At 31.8% G+C, this 11962-nt stretch overlaps 3 protein-coding genes and 1 long non-coding RNA gene across 8 annotated transcripts; 2 read left to right on the top strand and 2 right to left on the bottom strand.

The window, feature by feature from the left end:
• Positions 1 to 65: 65 nt before the first annotated feature.
• Positions 66 to 5023, top strand: LOC124434726 (deoxyribonuclease-1-like 2). 3 transcript variants are annotated; one of them, XM_046984633.1, is made up of 10 exons: positions 69 to 148; positions 267 to 326; positions 1869 to 2067; positions 2379 to 2473; positions 2552 to 2647; positions 2750 to 2850; positions 3288 to 3555; positions 3684 to 3777; positions 4080 to 4131; positions 4203 to 5023. In XM_046984633.1, the coding sequence occupies exons 3-10, from the start codon at positions 1906 to 1908 to the stop codon at positions 4616 to 4618; spliced, it is 1284 nt and encodes a 427-aa protein (XP_046840589.1). In that variant the 5' UTR covers positions 69 to 148; positions 267 to 326; positions 1869 to 1905; the 3' UTR covers positions 4619 to 5023. The 3 variants fall into 3 exon arrangements, with proteins under 3 accessions (XP_046840582.1, XP_046840589.1, XP_046840597.1); XM_046984626.1 differs by lacking the exon at positions 267 to 326 and having other exon boundaries at positions 66 to 266; XM_046984641.1 differs by lacking the exon at positions 267 to 326.
• On the bottom strand, positions 150 to 934 carry LOC124434817. Its single transcript, XR_006944902.1, has 3 exons — positions 879 to 934; positions 670 to 767; positions 150 to 359 (listed from the first exon to the last, which is right to left on the bottom strand). It is a non-coding gene; the product is annotated as an uncharacterized LOC124434817 (long non-coding RNA).
• Positions 4640 to 8578, bottom strand: LOC124445561 (DEP domain-containing protein 1B-like). Its single transcript, XM_046996322.1, has 10 exons — positions 8427 to 8578; positions 7479 to 8333; positions 7235 to 7338; positions 7067 to 7120; positions 6135 to 6266; positions 5887 to 6053; positions 5730 to 5795; positions 5530 to 5685; positions 5155 to 5325; positions 4640 to 4966 (listed from the first exon to the last, which is right to left on the bottom strand). Exons 2-10 carry the CDS (start codon positions 7694 to 7696, stop codon positions 4898 to 4900), a joined length of 1137 nt encoding a protein of 378 aa, XP_046852278.1. The 5' UTR covers positions 7697 to 8333; positions 8427 to 8578; the 3' UTR covers positions 4640 to 4897.
• A 42-nt stretch (positions 8579 to 8620) lies between these two features.
• Positions 8621 to 11356, top strand: LOC124434793 (tRNA (guanine-N(7)-)-methyltransferase-like). 3 transcript variants are annotated; one of them, XM_046984706.1, is made up of 8 exons: positions 8621 to 8782; positions 8867 to 8997; positions 9070 to 9128; positions 9463 to 9588; positions 9672 to 9742; positions 9989 to 10031; positions 10097 to 10198; positions 10908 to 11356. In XM_046984706.1, the coding sequence occupies exons 1-8, from the start codon at positions 8688 to 8690 to the stop codon at positions 11031 to 11033; spliced, it is 753 nt and encodes a 250-aa protein (XP_046840662.1). In that variant the 5' UTR covers positions 8621 to 8687; the 3' UTR covers positions 11034 to 11356. The 3 variants fall into 3 exon arrangements, with proteins under 3 accessions (XP_046840662.1, XP_046840668.1, XP_046840678.1); XM_046984712.1 differs by having other exon boundaries at positions 9079 to 9128; XM_046984722.1 differs by lacking the exon at positions 10097 to 10198.
• Positions 11357 to 11962: the final 606 nt, after the last annotated feature.

Genomic DNA, 11962 nt, shown 5'->3' on the forward strand with positions numbered 1-11962 from the left:
TGAACCTATGTTCACGACTTAGAAAGTGAAGTAAATTAGTAAGGTCCACACTCCCCCCCCCCGGCCAGTTAACCCATGGTTAGACATTGTCTTTTGTGCTTGGTTAATATCATTAAATAACGCAAAGAAAAATGCTTGCGAAACTCAGGTATTTATGGAGAAGATTTTTGTATTGTAATCATTAGCATATCATAAAGTGAAAATATCACAACATCAAAACATGGTGATAAATTAAAGAAAAATCTTACAAAGAAGTCATATTTCAGGTGATGATGTCTTGCAATCAAAGGAAAAATACGTTTTCTCAGATACACTTTGGGCACATAGTAAGCGATGTACAGAAGGCTTCCTTTGTCTTCCTATAAATAAGTGTTGTATATTTACTGTCAAGCTACGACAATATAGATGACGATGAAAAAATCGTTCACAAATAAAATCTATTTTGCTGGTGATCGAGACAAGTTATATGAATAATCATATTATATTATTGATAATTGTCCAATTCACTGGTTAGGAGTTTATAATGTCGATTTAAGTATGTATGTGTAAGTATTTAAAAAGTGCGACTGCAGCAGAGGGGCGTGGGGGTAAAGTCATACAAAAATCATCAAGGATTGACTTTATAATAACTTGCCATTATTTCACAAGAAGAAATAATAAATTACGTACTTCTGTCAACAATTAATGAGCGTACTTCTGTCAACAATTAATGAGCGTACTTCTGTCAACAATTAATGAGCTGCTTGGAAGGATCATAATCCTTCCGGCTAAAACAATGAATGTTAAAACTCCAGCAAACGCCAAGACAGAATAAAAGCTTTAAATCTTAAAATAAACATAGTTCTGTTGTCTTTTATTGTTTATGTCAATTGTCTTACCAGCGTGTAATGTGTAAGGACATTCGAAAGACGATGCTAGATATTAGAAAAGAAAATATATTCTATTTTAATGTTTCTATTGTCACGGACATTGGTTTAGTTGTGGTCATATTCCCTCCACCCCGCAAAAGCAATTTGCGCTCTCCGCGCGTTATTTATAAGACATAGGAAAAAAACTTTAAGAACAACTTTCATAGGAAATTTTCACGGATCCAAAGTATTATTAAAATATTAGAAAAAAAACATTTGAGTATTTGGATCCGTGTAATAAAAAAGATTTAATTTTGTCTATTTTACATTTATGATGCTAATGATGTATTTAATTATTAATGTTACTATTCATTGTAGTACATTTCTTATCTTTATAATAATACGCCCCAAATTGTTTTTGATTATTCAAAAAACCAGCATTTTTTTCTAAAGTTTAACGATATTCCATCTATACGACATGCGATCTTATTAAAAAATCCCGGCACAAATACAACGACAGTGAAAAATGAAAACCTAACTAGGATTAAAAATTTTTACTGAAGCATAAGATCATGTGGTATTGTCAGTGAAATAAGATAAACACAGCATTCGTTTTTGTATGTTCTTTAGTCTTTCAAGAAACAAAAACAGATTTTGCATCAACTCATATCACACGCAAAACAAAACCAACAAAAGGAGTGTTTTTTTATCATATAATCAGTTGCAAATAGTACAGTGCAGGGCAGGCTCCACGAAGACTGAATAGCACTGATAGCAAATTTTTTCGAGCTTTTAAAAAAACCCTTAAAAGAAAAATATAATACTTGAAATGAGCATTCACGAAAAGAAAATATTGCTTCTAAGATTACAAAATCTTATCATCCAATGGTTACAAAAATATTACCATCCAATGGTTACATTTCGTGCAAAAGGTCCCAGAAATTCAACAGGTATATTATCCTAAACTATATATAAACTTTGACTTCAAGACTTAATTGAAAAATTTCGCTTATTTCATAGATTACTCGTGGCTGTTGTTTGAAACTATACAATCATCATGGAAAACTTTATGAAGTTGTCATTGCTTATTATCACTGCATTGATTACAATATCAAAATGTTCTACATTTAAAGCGCCAGTGAAAATAGCTGCATTTAATGTACAAGTGTTAGGCCAGACCAAAATATCCAAGACAAATGTTGTGAAAATTCTTGTTAAGGTTTGTCAAAGAAAAGTTGCTTATTATAGTGGAATTTAGACTCTACACATTTATGTCTAATGTATTCTCTTCGTTTAAATTACCAAATTCATGTTCTCTTTAAGTATCTTCTTTTTGCCTCCTCTTTTACACAGTAGCTTTAAACTCAGATATCCTTCTACTTTAATTCTGGTTATCTTTACTCTGTACATGAATAAACCATCTGAACCTGGCCTCCCTGACCATGTCTTTTTCTCTAAATTATTTTTAATGTGATATAGCTACTAAATGTAATTCTTTATTGGAAACTATTTCATCAGCTATTATTGTAGATAATCAATCGTTATGACATAATACTAATTCAAGAAATACGCGACTCAAGGTTGAATAAAAATGCAATGGACATTCTTCTTCAAAAAGTGAATCGGTACGCTAGGTTTATGCATACTATAGTATATCGTAATTTGACAAAAAATCTTCACTAAATCATCGTATAATTTTTAAGGTACGCTAAGAAGAATGGTACTGGCAAGTACGCAATGGTAATAAGTAAAAGATTGGGTCGAACAATAAGCAAAGAGCAATATGCTTTCTTGTATAGGTGATATTTTACTTCTCATGAAAGTGGAAAATCTTATCAAACAAATTTTTATTGTATGGTGTCACAATTTGAACAGATGTCAATACAACTTATAAATTTTAGAAAAAACATCGCCAAGGTTTTAGCATTCCACACATATTTGGATAGCAAAGATGATTTTGAGAGAGAACCATTCGCTGTATACTTTCGTCTCCAATCCGCAGGTAAATATGATGTAGGTGAGCTCGATTTGTCTTTCAAACAAAAAACCTATGCCTTAAGATCACTACTAAATAATTTCTATAAACAGTACATCATTATTACTAAAACGATAAACTCACGTTTTCTAGACATTTTAGATAATGGTTTCCCACACATCATATGTAGCTAAATGCATTTTAATCATTATTTCAAAAACTTCAAAATTAGTCTCCATCATCAAATATCGACTTATTTATTTGGTGACAGGCATACAAGACAATGATTTTGGCATGCACGCAAGATTTAATTGAATAAGAAAAATATTGACTGAGTGCTTTTGAAATGGAAACCAAGCAATTGTTACTAGTTATAGAACACAAGTTTCACAACACTGTATGAATGATAATTTATGAATTGACTCAAAGCTGTATCATAACAACTTATTTTGTATGATAAGCAGCAGTGAAAGATATTGTGTTTATTGGTGTTCATGCCAAGCCTGATGACGCAGCATATGAAGTGGATAAACTGGTTGATGTATACGATTACTTTATGAAAAGATGGCGTTCGCCAAACGTAATTATCATGGGTGATTTCAACGCTGCATGTGATTACGTTCGTGATAGAGATTGGCCAAATATACGTCTTGCAACAGATCAAAGATTTTGGTGGCTTATTGATGACAGCGAAGACACGACAGTACAGGGTTCAAGATGTGCTTATGATAGGTCACCAAAAAATATTTTAGCTTTTTCGTCTTAATCGTATTTTAAATACTTCTTTCTTGTAGTCATTCTCTTAAAAGCCATTTGCTTTGAAACACAATGTTTTAATGAATATAATCCATTTTCTATAGAGTGATATCAAACTTTAATCTACTCAAGGACATTGTTGGTGAAAGTGTTGGAGTTTTTAACTTTACATCTTTTTACAATCTTGATATAAACAAGGTAGTAGAAATTTCAAACGAATTCGAAGTCATAATTACAGACAACATCACTACAATAACCTTTTCTATATGATCAAAATTTGATTCAATTCATAATATTATATGCTTCGATAAAATTATTTTGAAATCTGCAGTTGTTTCGAGCAAATGAATATATAGAAAAATAAATGGACGAAATGATAATTTCTAAGAACTCAATTAAATGAATAAGGTTGATATTCTACAATTAAAACATGCAATGAAAGCATACAATTCAAATCTGAACAAATTGTATTAAACTTCTCATAACCTTTTTACACACAGGCAAAAATGATCAGTGACCACTATCCAGTAGAGTTTCAGATCAAAGGAAAAGGTAAAAATAAATACATCATGAAATAGAGGAACTATGGCAGGTTAATTGGTTCATATCATTAATTACCATAGGTTGGAGACAACAGAAAAGATTGGATTTTGTCCTCAGTAGTGAAATACAAAATATTACGGAGAAACAAATTTATGATAAGATATCAAATAGTCGCAGCGATTTTATTGAAAGCAAACTGTACAAAAACGATAGTGAAACAGCCCAAATTAAATTAACGACTGAAATATTTTATGATATAAACTCAACGATACAAATGGTTTACATAATATATAAACAATTTAAGGCTGTAATGGGAGATATTCAACCTTGGTTTGTAGAAAACCATTTTAAGAAACTAAAACGTGATTCCGAAAGGTTTCCTTATCAGGTTTTTACGAAGTTTCAAAACGAAATCAATGTTAACATAACCATAAATTTGGTTTGGAACTTCAATGCAAAGATATCTTGTGATATGGCAATTTCAAAAAACATTTAAAAATACGTGGAACATAATTTCTGTTAAATAATAATCACTGGTCAAACTCAGAGTAAAATAACATATCGTAGCTAATACATACCTACAGTATATATGGTGACAGTATAACTTTTGAATCATATCATAGAAAAACCATAAGAAAATCAAAATGACTAACCCAAGAAAATATTTGTACTACTAGTGAAGGTAATACATGAATTCTCATTAAGACAAACTTGCCAAAATTACCGTAGTGTTATGTCGTTGAGATAAATGATAGTAGATTACATTCATGTGAGATTAGGACATTACTGATGGATCATCAATTGGATATTTATTGAAGTAAATTTCAGGATATGTTTTCTGAAACTGAGAATAAATAAATATATTTTATTCACATGATAATTAAAATGGATCATTATAAAATGTTGTATTCAAGCTATCTGAAGATGAGCATGCATCATTTCCTAAGAACATGAACATTGTACGTAATAAGAGAACTGAATTTTAAAATTTCTATGAAAAAGGCATATTAGACATTTTATGTAGTTTTAAACCTGTTTCAACATTTTTCTTCGATTTTTCTTGCTAACATTTTCTTGTTCGACAATGCAATGAAGTAGCTCCTCCAGCGATCTTTGAGTTTCAAATTTTTTCTGTTCTTCATACTCTTGTTTTGTTACACGAAAGCAAAATGCAATATCCTGACCCGTTTTTAACATTTCTCCCTGAATTAAACCATCAACAAAATGAATAAATGTGTTTGAAGTATTTGTACTTTGCAATATTCCAAAACGTGTATTTTTACAAGATATATAAAGCTCTAATAAAAATATCCAGAAAGATGATAATAATTTTCAAAAATCGATCATATCGTGTTTTTTTTCCCCAAAACTTCGCAAACTGATTTCATTAATCTGTAGAGTACTAACTTCGTTCCCACGTGCACGTAACAGAGCAAAATGTTGCTCAAATTGAAATCTCATAGCTGGAGAAATCTGTTGATAGAAAATTGATAGAAAATTGGACAATATAGCTAAATATTTTAGTGTAAAAGCGTTGAAAGTTTTCCCGAACGATTGGTAAACCTGAAATATTTCAGCGTAGTTTTCCATCATAAACGAAGTTACACAAATTCAAGAATTTCGTCAACACGATCTTTGTCACCAAAAATACAAGGAACAAACGTTTGAATGACCTGGAAAAAAGAAAATAAATGTGTTAACGACAATTAAAAAAATTTAGAATTGTCTACTGTACATAAAAAAGAATATGTAGGTTCATCTTACCAGCTCTCGTGTTGGTAAAAAGTGGTTTAGGTTTAGTTGATGATTATTTGATATTTTGACCATGAAACGCAGAAGAAGCTGAAGCATTTGTCTTTTTTCTTTCTTAATAAGAAGTAAGGTATTCTGTAGAGCTCTTAAAGCTGACACCTTACAACGCTTTATCAATCCTTAAAATAATGAGGAAACGCTAAAGAAACCCAATCATTTTATTTTGACATACATACATTCACGAAAACATTACCATTCACCTGATATTTTATTGAATACTTTAACAAGGTTGGATTCAACTAGTGGTTCAGATAGCGATTCAAAATACTCTTGAATTGTACCGAATACAGAATTTACGTTCTCAAATACGGAAAATTCAATACTTTGTGGCCCTGTGATATGAGAGACAAAATTTAAAGTTGGGCATACTCATTTGTAAATACCCTGTCTCCCAACGTACGTATATTATTAAAACCAAGTAATAAATGTCCTAAGTTGTGAATTATATCATTAATCATTAGATGAGATACCTACAGTTAGTTGAGATATCTACATTAGATAAGTTGGTATGGTACCCCTTGTGTATCTGTTAACATACGGTACAAGAGTGAATCTACAGATGAGGTACCTACAGTATATGAGGTACCTACAGTATATGAGGTACCTACAGTATAGGAGGTACCTACAGTATAGGAGGTACCTACAGTAAAGGAGGTACCTACAGTATATGAGGTACCTATAGTATATATGAGGTACCTACAGTAAAGGAGGTACATACAGTATATGAGGTACTTACAGTATAGGAGGTACCTACAGTATAGGAGGTACCTACAGTATAGGAGGTACCTACAGTATAGGAGGTACCTACAGTATAGGAGGTACCTACAGTATAGGAGGTACCTACAGTATAGGAGGTACCTACAGTATATGAGGTACCTACAGTATAGGAGGTACCTACAGTATAGGAGGTACCTACAGTATATAAGGTACTTACAGTATAGGAGGTACCTACAGTATATGAGGTACTTACAATATAGGAGGTACCTACAGTATATGAGGTACTTACAATATAGGAGGTACCTACCACAGTATATAGGCCTACAATATAGGAGGTACCTACAGTATATGAGGTACTTACAGTATAGGAGGTACCTACAGTAAAGGAGGTACATACAGTATATGAGGTACCTACAGTATATGAGGTATTTCATGGCCAAGATCAATGATTTTGGGACATCTTTTGTGACTGAAAAACACAGTTTAATAATTTAGTACTAAACAATCAGGAGCATTTCTGAACTTTTATTATGTACTACATGTAATTTATAAAAGTAAAAATACGCTGAAATTGTAAACATACCACATCTGAAATTGGATTCAACATTTTCCATCACATTCTTGGCACTCAGCAGGTCATAATTAACAAGATCATTGATGTCAGTCACATTTAATATTTGCTTTAACCTTTAAATAAACATAGAAGGAATCAAAAAATAATTTACATATTAGTATTGTAAGAATTTGATAATTTTGTTTATAAAATGTTCAGATGCACTCTATGATAATTAAAAAATAAATGCTATTTATTATCAAATGATGATCACCTGTGAAGGCACACATTTAGCCACAACTTGTTTGGGTCTGATTTTACACATCCCCTATCTTGAGATGGTAAAATTTGTGACATTACATCATCCTTATCGTCTTCATCATAAATGTCATTAACTACTTCCTTGGTACTTTTACATAAATCTCTAGAACACATATTATCAAGTTCTTTCTCTTCACAAACAACTTCTTCTTCATCATTCATTACAGCCATTAAATTTTCACCAAAAATCTTTCCAATATTTTCCTTGACTCTGATGCCAAACTCATAGTTCTCTTTCTGAGATAAATCTCCTGTTTGAGCAACATTTACGTCTGTATTTTCATTATTTGAGTAGAAATTTCCACCAATTTTTTTGTCACGCAATGCTTAGAATTATTCTTCATTTTTTTTACATTTGTGCTTGTGACAATGTTTTTAAGTTCTTTTGCATCTGCTAAAGGTTGTCTAAATGAATGAAATGGCTCTACAAAACTAGAGTGCCTTTTTAGACTCGGCACTAGTTTTTTGGAAGAACATAATAAGTTTTCGTTCTTATCTCTTTGCCTCAACTTTCTTGTACGTGTCTGTGTTTTTTGAAAACCATATAAACGACTTTCTTCAAAAGAACAATTTGTCGAATCAGCTTCATCAACTAGATCAAAAATAACACGTCGTTCTAAAAACTTTTCACATAACAGCTTTGCTTTGGTCCTATTGACATTTTGCCGAAAGTTTGGATTGGCTTTTAAAAAATCGTAAATCCAAGCAATCGCTTCGGACCATTAAAACAATTTTCGTATATCTTCATTCGCCATCTTTTCTTTTTTAATGGTATACCAATTTTAAAGTTCCGCAGAAGTTCGTTCCACTAAATTAGTAAAATGAAAATTTAAAATATTAAACGAAATAAAATAGTGTTGAAATATTCAATTGAAAAACATCTATATCAAGAATCACTCACAATTTTTGTCGCTCTAAAAGGTTCGCTATCAGAAAATAATGCTACAGTTTGAGCAGATTGCATTCTATCACTTCCAAATGTTTAAAATATCGCCAAAATGATAAACGTTTGTAGACTGCTACAGACACGTGGAACGTTGTTGTGATCGATGGAATGCCAATTATGTAAATTTCAAATCACTGCTGAAAAAATCAATGCATTTGATTGGTTAATTAATAAATAAAATATAGATTTACATGAAGTATCGATAAAATATGAAATATGGCGGACGAAGACACTGTTAGCAAAATGCCACAAAAGAAATATTATCGACAAAGAGCACACTCTAACCCTATAGCAGATCATGCTCTCGAATAGTACGTTCAATTATGCATAATTTATGGTCGATGAACTGTGTTGTAATTTTTCATCATGGAAAAAAAGAATGTATTTACTTGTAGTCCCACAAGTCCCGACAAAATGGATTGGTCGTCTTTATACCCTGCATTCTATGGTAAGAATGATTGTTCTACCCAGTCAAAAGTTCAAGTGGAGTTTGCTGACATTGGTTGCGGTTATGGTGGGTTACTAGGTGAGTAAAAAAATCACTTGTTACAATAAAAAGCTTAATAAATATTGTGAAAACATTTCAACATTCTTATAGTTTCTTTAGCCACAAAATATCCTGAGACCTTGATGCTTGGATTAGAGATCAGAATCAAGGTGAATTTACTCCCATTTGAAAAATTATCAGGTGATTTATGATAGTTATAAACACCTGTAAAAGCAACTAGTCACCAACCTGGGTAGCCCAGACTGTAAAGTTTGTAAACTGCGCACCCAAGATCAAATTTTACGAAAATTTTTCGCAGAACTTTTCAGTGTGGTGAGTAACCAACCCAAGTTTGCTCCACTGGGTAAATATTTTTGTACTGAATCTGAGGGTGGGCTGTGCTACTGGTTGATGGTGTAGAAAAATATTTGACTGGCGTAACAAAATCTGTGCTGAATAAATTTACCGTTTTATGCATCATATTTTGAAATTATTCTGTTTTAGGTTAGTGATTATGTTAAGGACAAGATTGTTGCACTACGTAAAGAAAATCCTGGTCAATATCAAAACATCAATGTTCTTCGTGGAAATGCAATGAAATATTTGCCAAACTATTTTAATAAAGGACAGGTAATTATAAAATTAAATGTGCATGAGTATAATGGTGCAACTATTTCACTGAAAGTAAATAACTGTTTCAATTTTTATTCCAGTTGAAGAAGTTGTTTTTTTTATTTCCGGATCCTCACTTTAAACAAAAGAAACATAAATGGCGTATAATAAGGTATTCTGAAGTAAATTTGAGAAATAAAACTGATTAAGAATCATTTAGTTGTAAAGCGTTTAGGTTATGGTGGACAAGTTTTGAAAATATTCTTGTTTCTATGACCGTTCCTTTGTGTTTATCAACAACTCTGATTTTGAAAACAAAATTTTTTCAAAGTTATAAAGTGATTTTTTCTCTGTTTTTAATTAATTGGTTTGATTGCCAACTGTATCATTTTACTTCTTGTTTTGTTTATTTTTTCAGTCCCACACTTCTTGCAGAGTATGCCTACATTTTATCTGTTGGAGTAAGTTTTGTTTCATTTGCCATGTTTAGTTACATGAGATAATTTACAAGATGATTGTGTTTAAGGGTATTGTATATACGATCACAGATGTACCAGATCTTCATGAATGGATGAAGAAGCACTTCATTCAACATCCATTATTTGAAGAACTATCTCAAGATGAACAAGTAAAATCATCATCAAAGATAAAACTTTATTTTTATATTTTCCAACGTAAAAAACCTTTTAAAGGTCATCTTATATTGTTAATTGCATGCAATGGGCTTCCTGTCTCTATATCTATAATGTAAATCTCAACATACATTAAAGCGCATTTGAAATCAAGACTTGACGACCGTTTGCGCGCACCAATTTTCAAGTGTCAGAATGAACGAATCTCTGCATCGAATAATTTTATCAGAAAGATGTAGTTACATAAATGTAGATGTAGATCGTCCAGGTTAGTAAAATCTTGTGAAGGACTGCTCGCTGTTGGTTTTGATGAGATCCCCGGGGGCGCAAGCTTTCTGTTCAAATTCTTGGCCCCCTTAAATATTGTACTTTATGTACATTACATTGTTTAAACGACAGTGATGCTGCCTCTTTTTTTACCGCCCTCCTTGTCAGTAAATCCTGGCTACGCCATTGTCTTGACTAACTTTGACTCTGAAGATGAATACTGCTAAGGTTGTAGAAACGTCAGCCAATATAAACACAAACAGTCCTTCTCAGGACTCTACCAACATGGATGATCTACATGTACAAATATGTAACGATACTCCCGGGCTCAAACATTTTAATAAGGTTTAGTGTGAAGTAGGAAGAGGAGATAATTTAACGTTTTACAACTGCCAGGCGATTACTGAGCTGTAAACAACATTGTGTCATTTTGAACAGGAGAAAGATCCCATAGTACCTGAACTTGGAATGTCGTCTGAAGAAGCAAAGAAAGTCACAAGAAACGGTGGAGCCAAATTAATTGCTATATTTCGAAGGATAGAAGACAAATTTGATGATGGATAATGATGGATCATTTATATGTGAACTTGGAAGTACATTTGTGTATATATGTGGATTGTTTTTTGAGTGAATATATCTGAATTAATTGAAACATTGTTTTATTAAACAAACAACTTGTGACATGAGTTAGCTGTACGTCAACTATAGCTTAATCACTTCTTTAAAAATCTTCCAAATCTAGTTTATCTACCAAACTTTTCATGTTTTTGAAAATACTACCAATGTCAATGAACATCAGATATTGAATTTTGGATAATGCTTTTCTTATTTACTTTTAGTGAAAACTAATAAAGCTACATAAATAATTACACTATTCTAACAGAAAAGTTTGAATAATTTACTATGTGGAACGAGCAGTATTTGGTGATTATATTGAAGAAAAAACGATCACAGATTTATTCATGCAAAGCAAAGCTTTTAATGTACAACGTATTTCTGAAAGTCAATTCAGCTGACGAAGACACGATAACATACCAGTGTTAAGAATTGGTCAGGAATAAGACAAAAACTGTAAAAAATACAATATTAGAATTTATTTATTTACAATATATATGTTACAGTTACAAAACACAGTTAAAACTTTCGTTCCTTGTTTGAGATGATTCTCTTTCACAACGCTCAAACCAAAAGTCTGAGCATTTATCATTTGTTTTATTGCCAGCGGATACATCTCCCGTCATTATTAATCTCCAACCATATGCTGTGTAACTTTCAATAACATTACAGAGGAGACTTCTTAAATGAAAAGTGTAACTGTCTCTTTTCCTGCTCAATGATTCCGATAAAATAAATACATGTACACTTCCAACAGCGGTAACGTTCATCACAACATCCGTCTTGATACCCTTGAACCAACGATCGTGGACAATTTGCATGAAAATTTCAATAAGATGTGAAGGTACATTTATAAAATAAAATGTACTATTTGCACT

Source organism: Xenia sp. Carnegie-2017, unplaced genomic scaffold (assembly GCF_021976095.1).
Source record: "Xenia sp. Carnegie-2017 unplaced genomic scaffold, XeniaSp_v1 HiC_scaffold_1, whole genome shotgun sequence".
NCBI lineage: Eukaryota > Metazoa > Cnidaria > Anthozoa > Malacalcyonacea > Xeniidae > Xenia > Xenia sp. Carnegie-2017.